Below are 16,999 nucleotides of genomic sequence, written 5' to 3'. Positions count from 1 at the left end.
TCTCATGGTTTTTGGCTGGCACAGTAATGGGTAACAGTCGGATAAGACCTGGATGCAATCTTTTAGTTCATTCCACTAGGGTGAATAAGTATGTATGTTTACACAAAAGTTCTTTTTAACAATTTTTCTTACTCAAAAGAACAGATGAGTTTGAAATTTTATTAGTCAGGTAGTATCAGCTATAAAAAGCCATTATGAAAACTTCATGTATAGTTACTAAGTCCTTCTAATAAAAGTGGCTGAATCAATGTAAAAAACAAAATTAAAAACTAATGTAAAAAACAAAAATAAAAAATGAAACAACATTCACAAAAGTGAAACAAACAAAAAACCTTACTTTGACTACTCTTAAAGATTTGAAATAGACAGTGATGTCAAAGAGTGCTTAAAGATTTTTTTTTTTTTTTTTTATTTCATAAGTTCTCAGCTAAAAAGAAGACATCCATAAATCTTTGAGGGGAAATGTCCTACAGAAACAACATTAATTCGATTATCTTGAGTTGACTCTTTTTCTAGTAATGATCAATGCAATGCATTCAATGGGATTTCCATAACTTTTACAAATGTTAAACATTTAAGATTTTGTTGTAATAAAACTTTCCATGTAAAACAATAGTTTCTTTGTCATGCTCATAATAAAACAAAATTGCTAAATTGTGTGCAAAAATGAACTTATATTTTATATCAACAAATAAGTTTTACTCACCAAATGGACAATGACAATAATAAGAATCCACACCACTTTGGCAGGAACCACCATTAAAGCAGGGGTTGCATTCACAGTAATTGACTGAAGATTCACACATTTTCCCTAAAATATATCAAATTCATTTTTTAAAATCTCATACATAAATATATTAACATCGTTACAGCATTACCATATGTAAAAATCTTTCCTAAGGCATATCATGGAGAAAAGAAATATAAAAACATTTTACTTGACATAGGAAATTAGAATAATATCTTAGAATTTAAAATCTTGTTCAGTTGACCTATTGTAAAATGTGCATTATAATATTTAAGAAATAATTTACATAGTCATCTTGGAAGAAAATACCGTTTGCAGAGAAATGACATGACAAACATATTTAAATACTTTCACTGAATTTATTTTCTTTGTCAATGTCCCTTCATTTTTTATATTTTATAGATGGAGAGTTGAAACTTATACTATTCTTTACACTGCAGAGATTTTCTTGACTTAGGTATTTCAAAGATAAAAATTTAGCCTATTTATCAAACTACACTCCTACTACCAAGAAATATCACTTAAATTACACATATCTGTTGTAAAGCAGAATAAGAAAACACATCATATTTTAAAATGTTTTTGAAAATTTATTCTTGACTACAGATTATGTATACTTTTTCTTTTGTCTGAAGCGGTAATACTTAAGCAGCATATTTTTCAGTTTATAAAGACTTTTCTCATACATGATCTTGTTAAATTGAATCAACTAATATTGACTGAGTGCTTATTATGGGCCAGACATGATAATGGAGGGGGATATGGCAGTGAAGAAAACAAACAAGTGTTTTCAGACTGTGGTTCCATTTCAGTAGGGAGTATTAATCCATACAAAAGAAATATTTACATTTCAAAAGTGAAGAATAAAAGCCCCTTGGTAGCTTACATATTGTCTGTGAAACTGTAAAACTATGACACAGACCAATTCAGGCCTTCTGCTCCCATATCCAGGTTTCAGAAAACTATGGTAATTGATCATGTGGTGTATACAAGTTGGGGTATAAGTCCCACTTGTTTTTGTTATGTTATTTGTTTTTACCTAAACCTAAGCATGTTCTAATACCACTATAACTTTAAAGTATTATAATTATTTACTATATTCGTTAGGATCTAATTTTCAAATTTCATAATGCAGTGAGATGTTACAGAATTCTTAGTTAATTTCTTTTCATTGAGAGTAGGATTGTAAGTACTGTAGCATTTGTTTCTGGAAGCTAGTCTCTACTTCCCAGCCCCATTTCACTAATGCATTTATTAGATAGCTCAGGAAATGATATGCATTCTATATGCACAACTAGACCTACTGCTGAGCACAGATAATTCATTTCATCATACTAACTTTGCTTAAAACACGTCAAAATTTTGTTTAACTTGGTTCTGTTTTTGTGGCTTGATTATGGAGCCACACTTATTCTGGTCTGAAATTATAAGTGTGAGTCAGATCTCATGATGCTAACTAAGCCCATTTCTGTACATCATAGAATCATAAACACAACATTTTTTCCCTTATAAATAAATTGGGAACCTCCTTATGAGGCAAAACACTGAGCTAACAATTTCAGAATACCTTTCTATTGTTAAAGCAACGGCATGAAAATAAATAAGCTACAAATTTATGGGCACAGAAATCAGGTTTTAAGTATTGTAGCGGTGTACTACATTTGAGAAACAGGCAGGCAAACTTTAAATAGTGTTGAATTTCTCACCAGAGAGTAGCTGTTTCATAGAACTCTTTTCTATTTTGTTTTTCAACTGATTATGTGACGGCCATTTTCGTGATGTAGATTTTTTTTTTTTTTTTTTCTCACAGCACAGTGTTCCCCAGTTGCAAATACATAAGAACTATTGGCCATATTTTTGATTAGTTGTCATCAAGAAAGTAATATTCTACTCTTTCCATTTTGTTTTCACTGTAAAAGCATACATAATTTTCACTTGTGCTTTTTGACCAGGTACAGTTTTACTTTCTTTTATTCCTTTCTTTATCCAAAAAATTATTTCAGAGTTGTGTTAAAAGTAACATGTACAAAATACATAGACTTATATACGTATTTATAAGTGTGTTCAATATAGCCTTCTTATCATGAAAACATGTTAGTGGTTTACAAAATTGCCACCTTCACTTCTTAAAGACTGGAAATGAGGAACAAATAAGATGTAACAAATTTAGAGGGCACTGCCATGTATACTTACTCAAATACTTGGACATACGTGCTCTCTGAGAAAAATGTATGAGTATAAATCCCAAGTCATTGTTCCTATAAAGCTATTATATCTTTTTTGAATTTCATTTATAAACATTACCTTTATAAATCTTGATTTAAATAGCAACAAATGAAATTTATGTGTTGTTCTTTTTGTGTATGATTTATATGAATCAATTATCTTATTTACACTGTATAAAATATTTTTTTTTAATTTTTTTATTTTTTGAGACGGAGTCTCGCGCTATCGCCCAGGCTGGAGTGCAGTGGCACGATCTCGGCTCACTGCAAGCTCCACCTCCCGGGTTTACGCCATTCTCCTGCCTCAGCCTCCCGAGTAGCTGGGACTACAGGCGCCCGCCATCTCGCCCGGCTAGATTTTTGTATTTTTTAGTAGAGACGGGGTTTCACCGTGTAGACCAGGATGGTCTCGATCTCCTGACCTCGTGATCCACCCGTCTCGGCCTCCCAAAGTGCTGGGATTACAGGCTTGAGCCACCACGCCCGGCCTGTTAAATATTTTAACATAGACATCTGAGTTTAATTTAAATATAAAATACAGGCTATTGCAGTTACTCCAGAGTGAGGAGAGGAAATATATCCTAACATAAATAAGACTTATTCATTTATTAAAACAAACAGTGATTACAAAGTGGCAGAAGATATTACAAACCAATAAAATACTAGTTTTGAGAACGAATTCCTATAAAACTTAAATTCTCAATAGAATCTGATTCTTCAAGTATACACAAATATAAATGGAAATTGTTAAGAAAAAACAAATTCAATCTTGCATTCATTATTTCGGTTTAAAAATAAAGTTGTTTCCTTTTTACTTTTTCTTAGTGGATAATTGCATATAATTAATAATGGCTATTCCTCAAGAGCTAAAAGCAGAACTACCATTTGACCCAGCAATCCCATTACTGGGTATATACACAGAGGAATATAAATCATTCTACCATAAAGACACATACAAATGAATGTGCAATGCAGCACTATTCACAATAGCAAAGACAAGGAATTAACCTAAATGCTGATAAATGACAGATTGGATAAAGAAAATATGGTACCTACACACCATGGAATACTATGCAGCCATAAAAAAGAACAAGATCATGTCTTTTGTGGGAACATGGATGGAGCTAGAGGCTATTATCCTCATCAAACTAACATAGGAAGAGAAAACCAAATACCACCTGTTCTCACTTGTAAATGGGAGCTAAATGATGAAAACACATGGACACAGAGAAGGAAATAACAGACACTGGGGTCTACTTAAGGGTTGAGGGTGGGAGAAGGGAGAGAAACAGAAAAGATAACTATTTGGTATTGGGCTTAATTCCTGGTTGATGAAATAATCGGTACAACGAACCCTGTGACGTGAGTTTACCTATGTACCAAACCTTCACATGTACCCAGAACCTAAAATATAAGTTAAAAAAAAATGAATAAAATGACTTTGTTAGTGCTTACATAAAGAAATTTGTTGTTGAGTTTGAAAAAAGTAGTCTTATTTGTTGGTGGTAGAGTATGTAAATTATTTACTATTTAAAAATTTAGTTTGAGTTCTCCATTTAAAGAGTAAAAATTTTTTACAATTCATGAACTCAGAGGTTGCCATACTAGATACTTAAATTCAAAGACATAGTAGGAAAACATGTTTACATTTAAATTATTATTTAAAATACCTGTGTCTTGTGTGTGAGAAAAGGATGCCATAATTTTACTTAGAATCAAAAGAAAGCTTCTAAATGCATATTTCTCAAGTTGGAAAGTTTATGCTGTTTTACCCAATTAGAAATCAACAAAATTCTGAATTGTTTTGTGCAAGTCTATCTACTTAAATTGTAGTGTTAATGGCATAATGAGTATCAGAGAATACAGTAGTTTAAATTACTCTAACATGCTCTTGGTACAATAATCTGATGTGTTGAAGCACTGTGAAACAAAATCTTGGATCATTAACTTAATTAATGCTGCAAGTCAATTAACAATACTTGCCAAACGCCTTCAGGCTTGGAAGTATGCTGATAGGACTTGCACAAAGACAGGCATTTATGCCTCTTGAACTCAAGAGGCCTCCTTCTACTAAGATATGTTTACTGCCATAGCAGCTGTTTAGAAGAATAAATTGATCTCATTGCTTTGACATCCATCAATTAATTGTGTTGCCATACACTATTTATCATAACTAGAAAGAGATGTGCTTGAAGAAGTGTAAATTCTTAGCACATGGAAAGTGGGAATAGTTTAAGGTGAAAATAAATGCACAATAGGAATCTATGGTATCCACAGACTTTCCTAAACTTACAAGAGAAATTTTGTGTCTATTTTCATGTTCAGGGCAGAAGATGTGATGATGTGTTGAACGTAAACTGAATCTATTTTAATCACCTATGGTCTTTTCAACAAGAATGTATATTCAAGTTTCACTTGTCCAATAGTACATTTTAATGTTGGATTATGTGAAATAGAGCTAAATTTATTCTCAATTGTTAAATTGGACCACCCCATGAAGATATGATGATTTTTGATACTCTGTGATTCATGTAGCCTTTAACTGAATATCTAAGATTATATATACATACTAGACTACCATAAATATTATTTTTAAATCGCCTGTATTTCTACACAGAGGAGACGGAAGAATATGTGCGACTCTAAAAGTCCATTTTAGGTCTAAATTGATTATGTTATTAATAAAGAAATTCTATAATAAATATATGCTGTTCATGCTAGACATTTATCTTATAAATTTTCCAAATGATTTTAGCAAAAAGGAGCTGTCTTTTGCACAGTATGCAAATGTTTCCCATTATTGTTAAGGAGCTATGAAGATAGTCTATCTAAGTATCCTGTTCAATAGCCTTATGGTTTTTTTACATTGAAACAAAAGCAAAAATACCATGTTTTAATAAGGACTGCCAGTAAGAAAAGCAACAACCAAAAAAAGTTTTTACCTGTGTATTGTAAAACAAGCACAAATACAACCTCAATGAGACTACAAATGATTACATATGATTACACACATAATGTTCATAAGCTTACAAATATATGTTTATTTTCTACAGAAATAAGAAGCATTTAAGCTACTTCTTAGAAGCATAAATTTTTAATGCTTGTATAAGTTAATGTATCACCTAACATAAACTGCCTAATTCTGCTTTCAGGAATCAAATCAAATCAAAATAATTGCACTCTTTGTTCTCTCTTACATGACCCACTCTTCTTTATCTCAAAGAAAATTTAATTTCATATATTTACTAAATTTCTTTTGTATTCTATGGTTTTCCAGTCACATGATCATCAATAACACTAATACATGACCGTAGTAATTTTAAAAGAATCACTTTTGGTTACTCCTTCCATCTTTATGAAAGCAAATGTTTGGCAAGTTTCTCAGTCAAATTACTGTGCATAGTCTGTATATAACTTTGTATGTCTGAAAAAAGTTACTCTTTATACTGTCAAATGACATTAAAGTGATGAATAAACAAACCTAATCTTTCCTGAAATATCAGGACTTAATTGAGAACATAAGAAAACTTCTCCATATGGTAATAAACCCCTGGCATTATTCCAAATACTACACCTAAAATGCATCCAGATGTGTGAAAGTGAATGGAAAAGGTTAAAGAGACTATGAACTAATTATGTTATAAGATGGCCAGATTTATAAATAAGCTGTATGAAAATGCTGCATTTTATAACACCATCCATTCCCATGAAGGATTTAATGCCAGGAATGTGATGCAAACAGCACAAACCTGGGAGCAGGAGACAAATGTTGATGTGGTTACCATTACCGTGCTTTCTAATTAGTGTTCTATTAAGTGCAAGACATTTTCATTTGTACAGGAAAATAAATACTACATGTGTGGTTATTAGGCTAAAGTTTTCCTCTAGGAACCCCTAGACTTCTGAGGCAGGAATAATGGTTTTCATTCACTGAGGCATACTGACAATTGATGTAATTTTTGGTATTATTACATTTTGTGAAAATTTAGAAATTAATTTTTCACATGGTCTATACTATAATAAACTTTATCCATCTTTTCTAATATTTTATGTTACAGTTAAAGCTCCATATGGTGATATTAATGTAAAAATTATAAGAAAATTTTCTTAATAATGAAACATATGAAGTGATTATAACTGAATATGTTACTTATTTTTTCAATTTTCTTTTGGTTCTTTTTCCAGTAACTAAGGAAAATAGATCAGAAATACATGTTATACGAACAAATTCATTCCCTCTAAATCACTCATTCATTGAAAAATATAGTTGTTTTATATTTATTATGTGCATGGTTACAAACTTGAAAATAAACTTTAAGAATATTTCAGAAATAAACTGGTGACAGTATGATAATAACTATATCCCTTCATATTTTTTGTTCCATGATTTTCATTTTCATACTTGCATCCTTTTAAGTTGTTCTCTACCTAAAATCTCCATTCAGCTAACATTTAATCATACCCTGGGGGATTCTGGGGATAAAGTCTCTTAGTTTGCATCAACTCATATGCCACTTACTCTTCTAATCCTTAACACAATTTCTAAATCCACATAAAATATGCAGTGGGGTGTGTGCGTGTGTGTGTGTGTGAGAGAGAGAGACAGAGAGAGAAAAACTGGGTATGGGTAGTGGCTGAGGATCATTTTAAGCAGAAAGTTCAGAAAATTGTGCAGCTCTGTTTTGTAATTCCACAGACTCTGAAACGCATTGATAAAATGCAGGTGAAAGTTCACAAAAATAGACTATGAAAAAATACAGTAATTTAAAATAATTCTGATGGTCAAAAGTTATATACAGACCATGAAGAAGTGAAGCTTTACTAAGGCACTAGACTTTAATTCATGTTAACTGAAGTAAAATCTAGCTATTATGAGTATTTTTTTTAAAAAAAAATCATTCTATGAGGCACACATATAGTTATGTGTAAATTTTGTCTTATGGCTTATTAGCTCTGACTAGGTTAGATATTAAGATGTTTTGGTATATTAGCTCTGTCTTCCTGAGCCAGGCTCTCTGGCAGAGACGAGGTAAAAAGAATAACTCAGAACGATCCTTCAGAGATTATCTCCACAAAAAAAATTAACAAACTATAGAAATTTAAGCAATACATTTCTAATTTAAAGTGTGGATTAACATTTGCCACTCACTATGTTTTTTTCATACTGTTTCCTGAAAAATATAAAAAGGAAATAAAACTCTCAGACATTAATTATCTGCCAGTTTTACTGGATAATTAGTTCATCCAGAATTTGAAACTTGATTTAAAAAAATGTAAGATTCATCTTAATCATTCAATTTTATGTTTGTTTATATCATTCCTGATCAGTTGGATTATCTCCTACTATGCAAATAGAGACTGAAGTGAACTCTGAGGAGAAGTATGTAACGTTAATATATAACTTCAAACAACCTTCCCTAGAAAGAGTTTATGATACAGACTTTGGCAGCCCTGGCCCTGGAGTCCCCAGATTGTAGGCTCAATTTCCTATAATGTAAAGTAGGCATAATAATAACACCTTCCTAAGCCACCTATCATCTGCTGATATTCAGCATCGTTCCCATCTCTCCATATTGCAAGGGCTGGAAGTCTGAAAACTACCTTTTCCAGACTCCCTTTCAGCAGGGTTCAGGTTTATATTCTGCCAGCAAAAAAGACTGGGGTGATATCTGAATGGTGAAAGCAAAGCAGGAACCATTCTCCTCAGGTCACTTGGTGCAGCACTGCAGGTGGGCAAGAGGATCAGCAGTGGTGTCTTGCAATGCCTGTCATATCTTTAGTGCTGCTCCCATTGGTGAATGTTCCTGACCTGTATTCTTAGCCAGGTTGAAGATTTTGTAAGATGTTTCCTTGTAGCAAATACTTTCCTGCCTCAAAGTCTGAGGGTAGTTTCAATTTCTGATCAGTCTCAGACAATATACTGTCTTATTGGCTTTCTGTAAGGATTAAGTATTAAAAGAAAAATGGACAAAACATTCTTAAATAATATCACCATAGAACTCACCATAACACTCTACAGCAAGGGCAAATCACAGTGCAATGTGTGTGACATGCATATAAAGAGCAGAGGCTCTGGAGTCAAGTTTCTAGTAAAAAACTAGTTAGAACACTTTCTGTGCCACGGCTGGAGGCAAGTTGTCTGGTCTCTTTTAATGACTCAAAGACTTAATTTTTTGGTCTTCAAAATTGGAATAATAACAGTAACATCCATCTTACAGAGTTGTGAGAACTAAATGCAATAATGTCTATAATGCAAGGAGCTTTAAAAGTGCTTTACATAACTACTTGATAAATGTTATTAACATTTTATGATGAAAGAAATGCATTTTTAAAAGTTTCAACTATCATGTTTAGAAAAGTATGCTATGTATATTTAAATGAAATGAAACAAAGAAATAAACAAACCAGAGAGAAGTAATGTACCCATCATTTATGCTAAAATCAGCTAAATGGTGCCTTTGTTCACAGCAGTAGTACTTTCCGTGTTTCTTATCGATACCTAATAAATTTGCACTTTCTTCATTCTAGGACTAAATGTAAACTCACTCTAAACCTAAATGTGAATAAACGCATTACACTAATATAGGACATAAAAACTCTCATTGTTGAATTACCAGCCAATAAAGTAATTTTGGGGATGGGTAAGAAAGAGTGAGGGAAGTGTTCTAGAAATCCTGACCTCAACATGTATATAGCTCTATTATTCATGATCTTAGGATATAACTCTCATAAGACTCACAGTTAACTTCTGCTACACAGGTTTCATGTCTTTTTAAAAATTCTGTGGTACTCCTCTATTACTACCACTATACTAATACTATTATTAATACTGCTAATTAGACCGCAATTACTGAATACTGCACAGTGTACCACGTGGGTTTCGTTTGTTTTGAGACGGAGTCTCGCTGTTGTCAGCCTGGGCTGGAGTACAATGGCGCAACCTCAGCTTACTGCAACTTCCACCTCCCGGGTTCCAGCAATTCTCCTGCCTCAGCTTCCCGAGTGGCTGAGATTACAGGTGTCCACCACCATGCTCAGCTAATTTTTGTGTTTTTAGTAGAGATGGGTTTCTCCATGTTGGACAAGCTGGTCTCTAACTCCTGATTTCAGGTGATCCATTCACCTCCGCCTCCCAAAGTCCTGAGATTACAGGCATAAGCCACTGCACCTGGCCTGTACTAGGTGTTTTACAAACATTGTATTTACTCATTACAAAAACCCTAAAAGATAAGTAATTATGATTATTACCATTTTACAGATAGAGAAATGAAGAATCAGTTAAGGGTAGGTGACTTCCCAAAAGCTATAGCTAAATAAGATCCTATGAAATCTATTGCTTTTTCTATTACATATGCTTTCTGCTGCTTTTTCTTCATTTACATTTTGAAGTCATTTCATTAGAAGGCAAAGACTGCATGTTCTGTTTCAACATTTTCAAACTTGTTCTATGTTTTCCTCAAGTGATTCAGTTCTCCAAATATAAAACCATCAGTATACACATAATGGGCACTTTTAAAAATATAATATACAAATGCATTTGCTTAAAATATTATTCTGTAATACATCTACAAAAGCTAAAGCAATCTATCTTGATTCTACCTAAACTACTAGTACTGTAAATTATGTGTATAAATACTGCTGCAGAGCAACTCAATGTAATCTGCATGCTTTACAAATGTAGAGTGTGCAAGTTATAAGGTAGAATTTTGCTCTCCTCAAATTTATCAATAGCATAACATTTACTCACATTTGAAGGAACATCAACCACTGATCAACTAATAGATAGGTTGATAGATAATAATGATATGGAGATGGAGTATAAATAGGTAGGGATATACGTATATATGGACATCATATCCCACTAGGGTGCCAAAGACTAGTTCAAAAATTTTTCTGCTATATGTTTAATGCTGCTTTCTAGTCTGTCAAGATAAGCTGTGGCTCAGTTGTGTTCTAGCTTTCTTGAGAAATAAGCCTATTGTGTTTTCTACCCAACCATTAGAAATACATCAGTTTTTGTTGTTGTTGCTGTTGTTTTTTTTAGACGGAGTGTTGCTCTGTTGCCAGACTGGAGTGCAGTGGTGTGATCTCAGCTCCCTGCAATCTCCGCGTCCTGGGCTTAAGTGATTCTTCTGCCTCAGCCTCCTGAGTAGCTGGGTCTACAGGCGCACACCACCATACTCAGCTATTTTTTGTATTTTTAGTAGAGATGGGGTTTCACATGTTGGCCAGGATGGTCTCGATCTCTCGACCTCGTGATCCGCCCACCTTGGCCTCCTAAAGTGCTGGGATTACAGGCATGAGTCACCTTGCCTGGCCCCATAACACACCATTGTAATCTAAATCTGAAAACTTGATTCTTGCTCTTCTCGTGATGTGGATCACATTTCAATAATAATGATGACTATGATTTTAAAATATCATAAAAAGGATGATGATAAAGAATCAACAATAATCACTGTTAACAATTATTTAACACATAAAATGGTCCAAATCTTAGGCTTTGTATATATTATATCCTTTAATATCTAGAATACTCTTTTGAGAAGATATTATTCTCTTTTTTTGCTCCTGTAAGAGACTCTATGAGACTAAGCGCTTAAGCTCTGGATTTAACTGTATAGACTTGAATAGCGACGTTACAGCAAAGTAATTGAATCACTTGAGAAAACTTAATTACTTACTCTCTAATTCAACTTCCTTGCCTATAGAAACTGGAAAATATTCCTACCTCATAAGTTTTCTTGTAGGAAGTAAACAAAATAAATACATAAAAAGTGCTTAGAACAGTATTTGACCAACAGTAAATGTTTAAAAACATTTGTTACAATTATGCTCATTTATATGGAAATCATTGGAAAATGATAAAATTATTTCCTTTCTATTATACTTGACATGGCTAAAGTCTTAGTGAGAAAAGTACAAACATTGTCATACCTGTGTATCCAGTTTTGCAAACACAGTTGAAGCTTCCTGGAAAATTCTGGCAGACAGCACCATTCTTGCAAGGACTCTGCAGGCACTCATTGATATCTCTCTCACAGGCCCTACCAGTAAAGCCATCTGGGCAGCTGCATGAAAATCCTCCCACTAAATTGTGACAGGTTCCACCATTGTGGCAAGGTGATGGAAGACATTCATCTATATCTATTTCACACCAGCTTCCCGCATATCCTGGCAGACACTTGCATAAGAAAGGCTGCAGAGGTTCATTTGCCATGATGATGACTGGAAGACTCTCACGGCTTTTTAATACAGAGCTCACAGCCAATCTTCTTAGACAGCTCCCTCCATTCTGGCATGGGCCATGCACACAGGAGTCATGATCCACAGATTCCACCTTTACTCCACTCTGCCGGAATAGGATCTCTTTGATGCTTTCAAAGAAGGTTGCTACGCCACTGGGATTCACATACTGATTATGATTTCGCTTCACAGCTGCCAAAAGAAACGTTCTATTGTTCTCTTCATATGCACTGTACAGTTGCACAGCAGTCCCTAAGCCCGTCAGCTGTGAGCTGGCAATGCGTAAAAAATGAAGGTAGTGGTTGGTCAAGAAGTCCTTTACGGTTGGTATGCCGAGACGAAGTAAGATGCTATTATCCACTGTGGCATTGGAAAATCCAGCAAAGAAAACTCTGATGTTGCTCGTGACTGTGCTGTGAACTCCATCATTGCTAAGGACGGTCAGATCAAACGTACCATCTGTGGACCTTGGCTGGGAATTCAGATCACAAGTACCCCCTGGAATACTGAAGAGGCTGGTAACTCCTGAAGTAAGGGAGCAGTGGAAGCTGTCTAACACATCTGGATCCTGTGGCTTCACAGAGCCTAAAATCCCACCAGGAAACAAGTTGCCATAATAATTAACAAATATCTCCACCGTCCGAGACTGTGAAGGATTGTCATTTTGGTCTATAACTGTGATATGCACAGTTCCTGTGGAAGACATTTGAGGAACACCAGAATCCTTGGTAACTACAGACAGATAGAAGTCTGCAATCTGCTCTCTGTCAATCTCTCTGGTTGTGCTCAGAACTCCAACAGTGCTCAGACTGAAATAATTGGTGGAAGGACCTGTGCTCAGCAAGTAATAAGTAAAGGGACCTTGATTTGGAGGGAGATCAGGGTCAGTGGACTGAAGGGTCATCACCAACGTGCCCGGCCGTTTGTTTTCCATGACTTCTCCTTCACTCACAGTCAGTAAGGGCCCGTTATCATTTATATCTTCCAGGGTGACTAATAAAGAGGCACTACCTGTAGCTGAGGGGGTCCCTGAATCAACAGCCAAAACTGAGAGGTTATAGATGGGAAGGGTTTCTCGATCTAATTCTGCAGTAACGGTGATCTGTCCTGTCTGTGGATTAATAGAAAAGGCACCATTTTCATTCCCTGATCCGATGAAGTAAGAAAACCTGCTCCAGCTGGGGATGGAGTCTGAGTCAAAGGCACTGACAAAGGTCACATGAGTTCCTATTGGGACCCCTTCACTGATCTGCACACTGTAGATGTTTAGAGTAAAAACAGGTGGGTCATTTGCATCAAGCACGGTGACATTTACAGTGACCTCATCTATATCTGCACCTCTAATGCTGCCAAAGTTCTTGGCCAATACCTTCAAAGACACCCTTTCTTCTTTTTCTCGATCAAGAATTCCAGAAACATAAATCTGTCCAGTCTTCTTATTAATCTGGAAACCCTTCTTTCGACTATTGCCAAAAATCAAATAATGTACCTCCCCATCAGTGCCCAAATCACGGTCGCTAGCAAACACTTCTCCAACAATAGTACCTTTAGGAGCTGCTTCTGAGATTTCAAAATAGTAAAGTTTGGAAACAAAACGGGGCACATATTCATTTGTCCCTTTTAATTGTACATTAACAGTGGCAAAGCTACACCTTTCCTCATCGGGGACATTGAAGGCTTTCACAGTAAGATGGTAGCTCTGCTTGGTTTCAAAATCCAAGAAGCCTTGAGTGGTTATGACTCCTGTGTTAGGGTCAATGACAAAGAGGTCACTGTCAGATGACTGTACAGTATACGCAATCACAGCATTTGTTCCAGAGTCAGCATCTGTTGCATTTAGGTGGATAACTGTTGTTCCACTTGGGGCATTTTCCAAAACAGTAGGGAAATAGTCATCAGAGAGGAATACTGGAGAATTATCATTCACGTCAATCACATTTATGGTCACACTGCAGTAACCAGTTCTTGCAACCCATCCTCCATCTATAGCACTAATTGTCATTTCATGTTTCTGGCATAGCTCATAATCAAGAGCTTTGGCTAGTGTTAATATACCTGTAGAGGAATTGATTGCAAAAATGCCTTCTTCATTTCCTGAAGAAATGCTGTACTTTATCAAGCCATTCATCGCTGCGTCTCTGTCTCTTGCAGAAACAGTTCTGACAATGGACCCAACGCTATGGCTCTCAGGGATAGTTGCACTCATGTGGCTTTGAGAGAATTCAGGCGTATGGTAGTTTTCCTCAGTGACAGTTATTTCAACAGTTGCTTGGGAAGAAAGTGGAGGGTTTCCCTTATCCTTTGCAGTGACCGTGATATAAAAGTTTTGGTTCAAGTCAGAAATCAGGGAGGATGCTACTGAAATCCACCCCGTATCATTGTCCAACTTAAATTTTCCTAAATGGTTATCATTAGAAATGAAATACTCCACTTCTGAATTCAGTCCAAAATCTTTGTCATCAATTGCTGTAACTTTGATTAACTTCGTACCAACCTTAACATTTTTGGTGACTGGAGTGAAATATTTACTTTTAAGAAATTGAGGTGCATTGTCGTTACTGTCCACTATGTTGATGGTAACTGTTGTCTCACTAATTAAGGAAGGATTACCTCGATCTGAAGATGTCACTATAAAACTATGCCTGTTGATATTCACATTACTGAAGCCAGTGACATTTTGATATTTTAAGATCTGTTTATTGAAAATCTCTCCAGTGGTGGCATTAATCCTGAAATATTCTGATTGAGATTTTATAAAGTAAAACACTTGTCCGTTTGATCCCTCATCAGGATCTGTGGCAAATACCTGAGTTACTTTGGAACCAATCTCATTAAGTTCAGGGCAATCTAAATAATAGGAAGGTCTGCTAAACCTTGGAGCATTGTCATTGACGTCTGTCACAAATATTGTGACGTCTGTACTTACAGTCCACCCAGAATCATGTGCAGAAACTCGAATTCTGTAACGGTCTGTATCTTCCCTATTTAAAGGTCTGCTTATGACAATATCCCCTGTGCTGGGATTAATTGCAAATGGAAGACTTGTGTCCATTATAGAATATCTACTAATTGCATTAATCCCAATGTCTTCATCAGAAGTTGTGACACGAGTAACTGTGTATCCTAAGGGGGAATTTTCAGGAACATGGGCACTAAATATCTGAGAAAACCTAGGGGCATTATCATTTTCATCTAAAATGTTAATCATGACTTTTACTGAAGTACTCTGAGAAGGGGACCCTTTGTCTGAAGATTTTATGGTTAGAACATAATGAGATACTTTTTCCCTGTCCAAAGGTCTAACGCTTCTAATTTCACCAGTAGCATGATTGATACTGAAACTATTTTCCATGTTGCCATTAACAATTTCATAATCTAACTGTCCATTGGGTCCACTGTCCTTGTCCACTGCTGAAACAGTAAGTATTTTTCGAGGGGAAAGGTTTTCCAATATTTCAGATACAAATGGGTCTTCCTTAAAAACTGGGGCATTATCATTGACATCTAATACTGTTATATCGAGTTTCTCATAAGAGGAGAAAGGAGGGAAACCACTGTCTCTGGCCTCTATCCACACCACATATTTTTGTATCTTTTCAAAATCCAGCGGTTGACTAATAGACACCTGCCCTGTTAATTGATCAATCTGGAAAGTATTGCCAAGATTCCCACTTGCAATATAATATGACATAGGTTCTCCTCTCAAAGAGGATCCTGTGATGGTGGTGACAAGAGAGCTGACTGGTTGGTTTTCAGGAAACATGAATGTCTGTTCTTTGGCTCTGACTTTAGGGAAATCTGCCTTATTCACGAATCTAACAGTCACTGTTGTAGAATCTGTCTTTGGAAATGAGCCACCATCTTTTACATGCACAGAAAATGTCACTTCTGAAGCTCCGTTTAGTGGTCCGGCGGCCATAATGGCTCCCCTCAGTGGGTCAATGTGAAATTTTTCAGAATTTCTACCCGAAAGAGAATAATGCAGTTCAGAATTTGGTCCAATATCAGCATCTGTGACTGTAACCGCAAAGACAAAGGAACCTATAAAAGAGAGAGTGTGCAGTTATAATCATGTGGAATTTAAATAAAATATTTGGTAGCAGATTGCTGCTTGATGTGACCTTATTTTCTCATGATTACTGGGGAGAACAGTATCTCCTATATTTTCTCAGAAGTTCACAAGTCAAATCTGCTTTATGATTGTCTTCAGAGACTAACCTGCCATTTTCTAACTAAAATTTACAGTCTGTTGGATTTAATACTTTTCAGTATGCTTTTGAGAGAAGCATAGGGAAAATAACTTGTTAATCATGCAAAAATCATAGTTTCTAGGAGAAAAATCTGCACATAAAACAACATTCCAAGAAACATAATATGCGAGCTCTGCAAAGCACTATGCCTCTACCCAATGCAAAGATACCATTGCCCTAGTATGTCTTAAAATATCTTCCAATCACTTTATATGTAATTGTGTCAACAAAAATCATATGTTCATTACCATTGATTCCTTATCCCCACTGTTTTATGACAAAATTCCTTTATATGTGAACTATCAACAGACGAAGAAAAAGTATGTATGTGTATGTGTGTGTATATACATACACAGATATATATATATATATATAAGCCAATTAAAATAATTGTAAAGTAGTAAGAAATAAGAATTGAGGGATAATGGACTCATTTTGGACTCCGAAAGTTAGTGCTTACACTGAGTGCCAATGAAACAGATTGTAGTAAAAATATGCAGAAAAGCTGCCATAAGGACATATTTTCAATC

At 35.2% G+C, this 16,999-nt stretch overlaps 1 protein-coding gene across 3 annotated transcripts in view; it reads right to left on the bottom strand.

The window, feature by feature from the left end:
- FAT4 (FAT atypical cadherin 4) overlaps nt 1-16,999 on the bottom strand; it is a 197,103-nt gene that overhangs the window by 33,304 nt on the left and 146,800 nt on the right. For all 3 annotated transcript variants that reach the window (XM_010356398.2, XM_010356399.2, XM_010356400.2), the window contains exons 9-10: nt 11,911-16,260; nt 707-811 (exon numbers count right to left, since the gene is read on the bottom strand). In XM_010356398.2, the coding sequence (XP_010354700.2) occupies nt 707-811; nt 11,911-16,260 (4,455 nt within the window). The remainder of the gene's footprint in view (nt 1-706; nt 812-11,910; nt 16,261-16,999) is intronic.

Source organism: Rhinopithecus roxellana, chromosome 2 (genome assembly GCF_007565055.1).
Source record: "Rhinopithecus roxellana isolate Shanxi Qingling chromosome 2, ASM756505v1, whole genome shotgun sequence".
In the NCBI taxonomy this organism is placed as follows: Eukaryota; Metazoa; Chordata; class Mammalia; order Primates; family Cercopithecidae; genus Rhinopithecus; species Rhinopithecus roxellana.
This window is presented reverse-complemented; position numbering and strand designations above follow the sequence as displayed.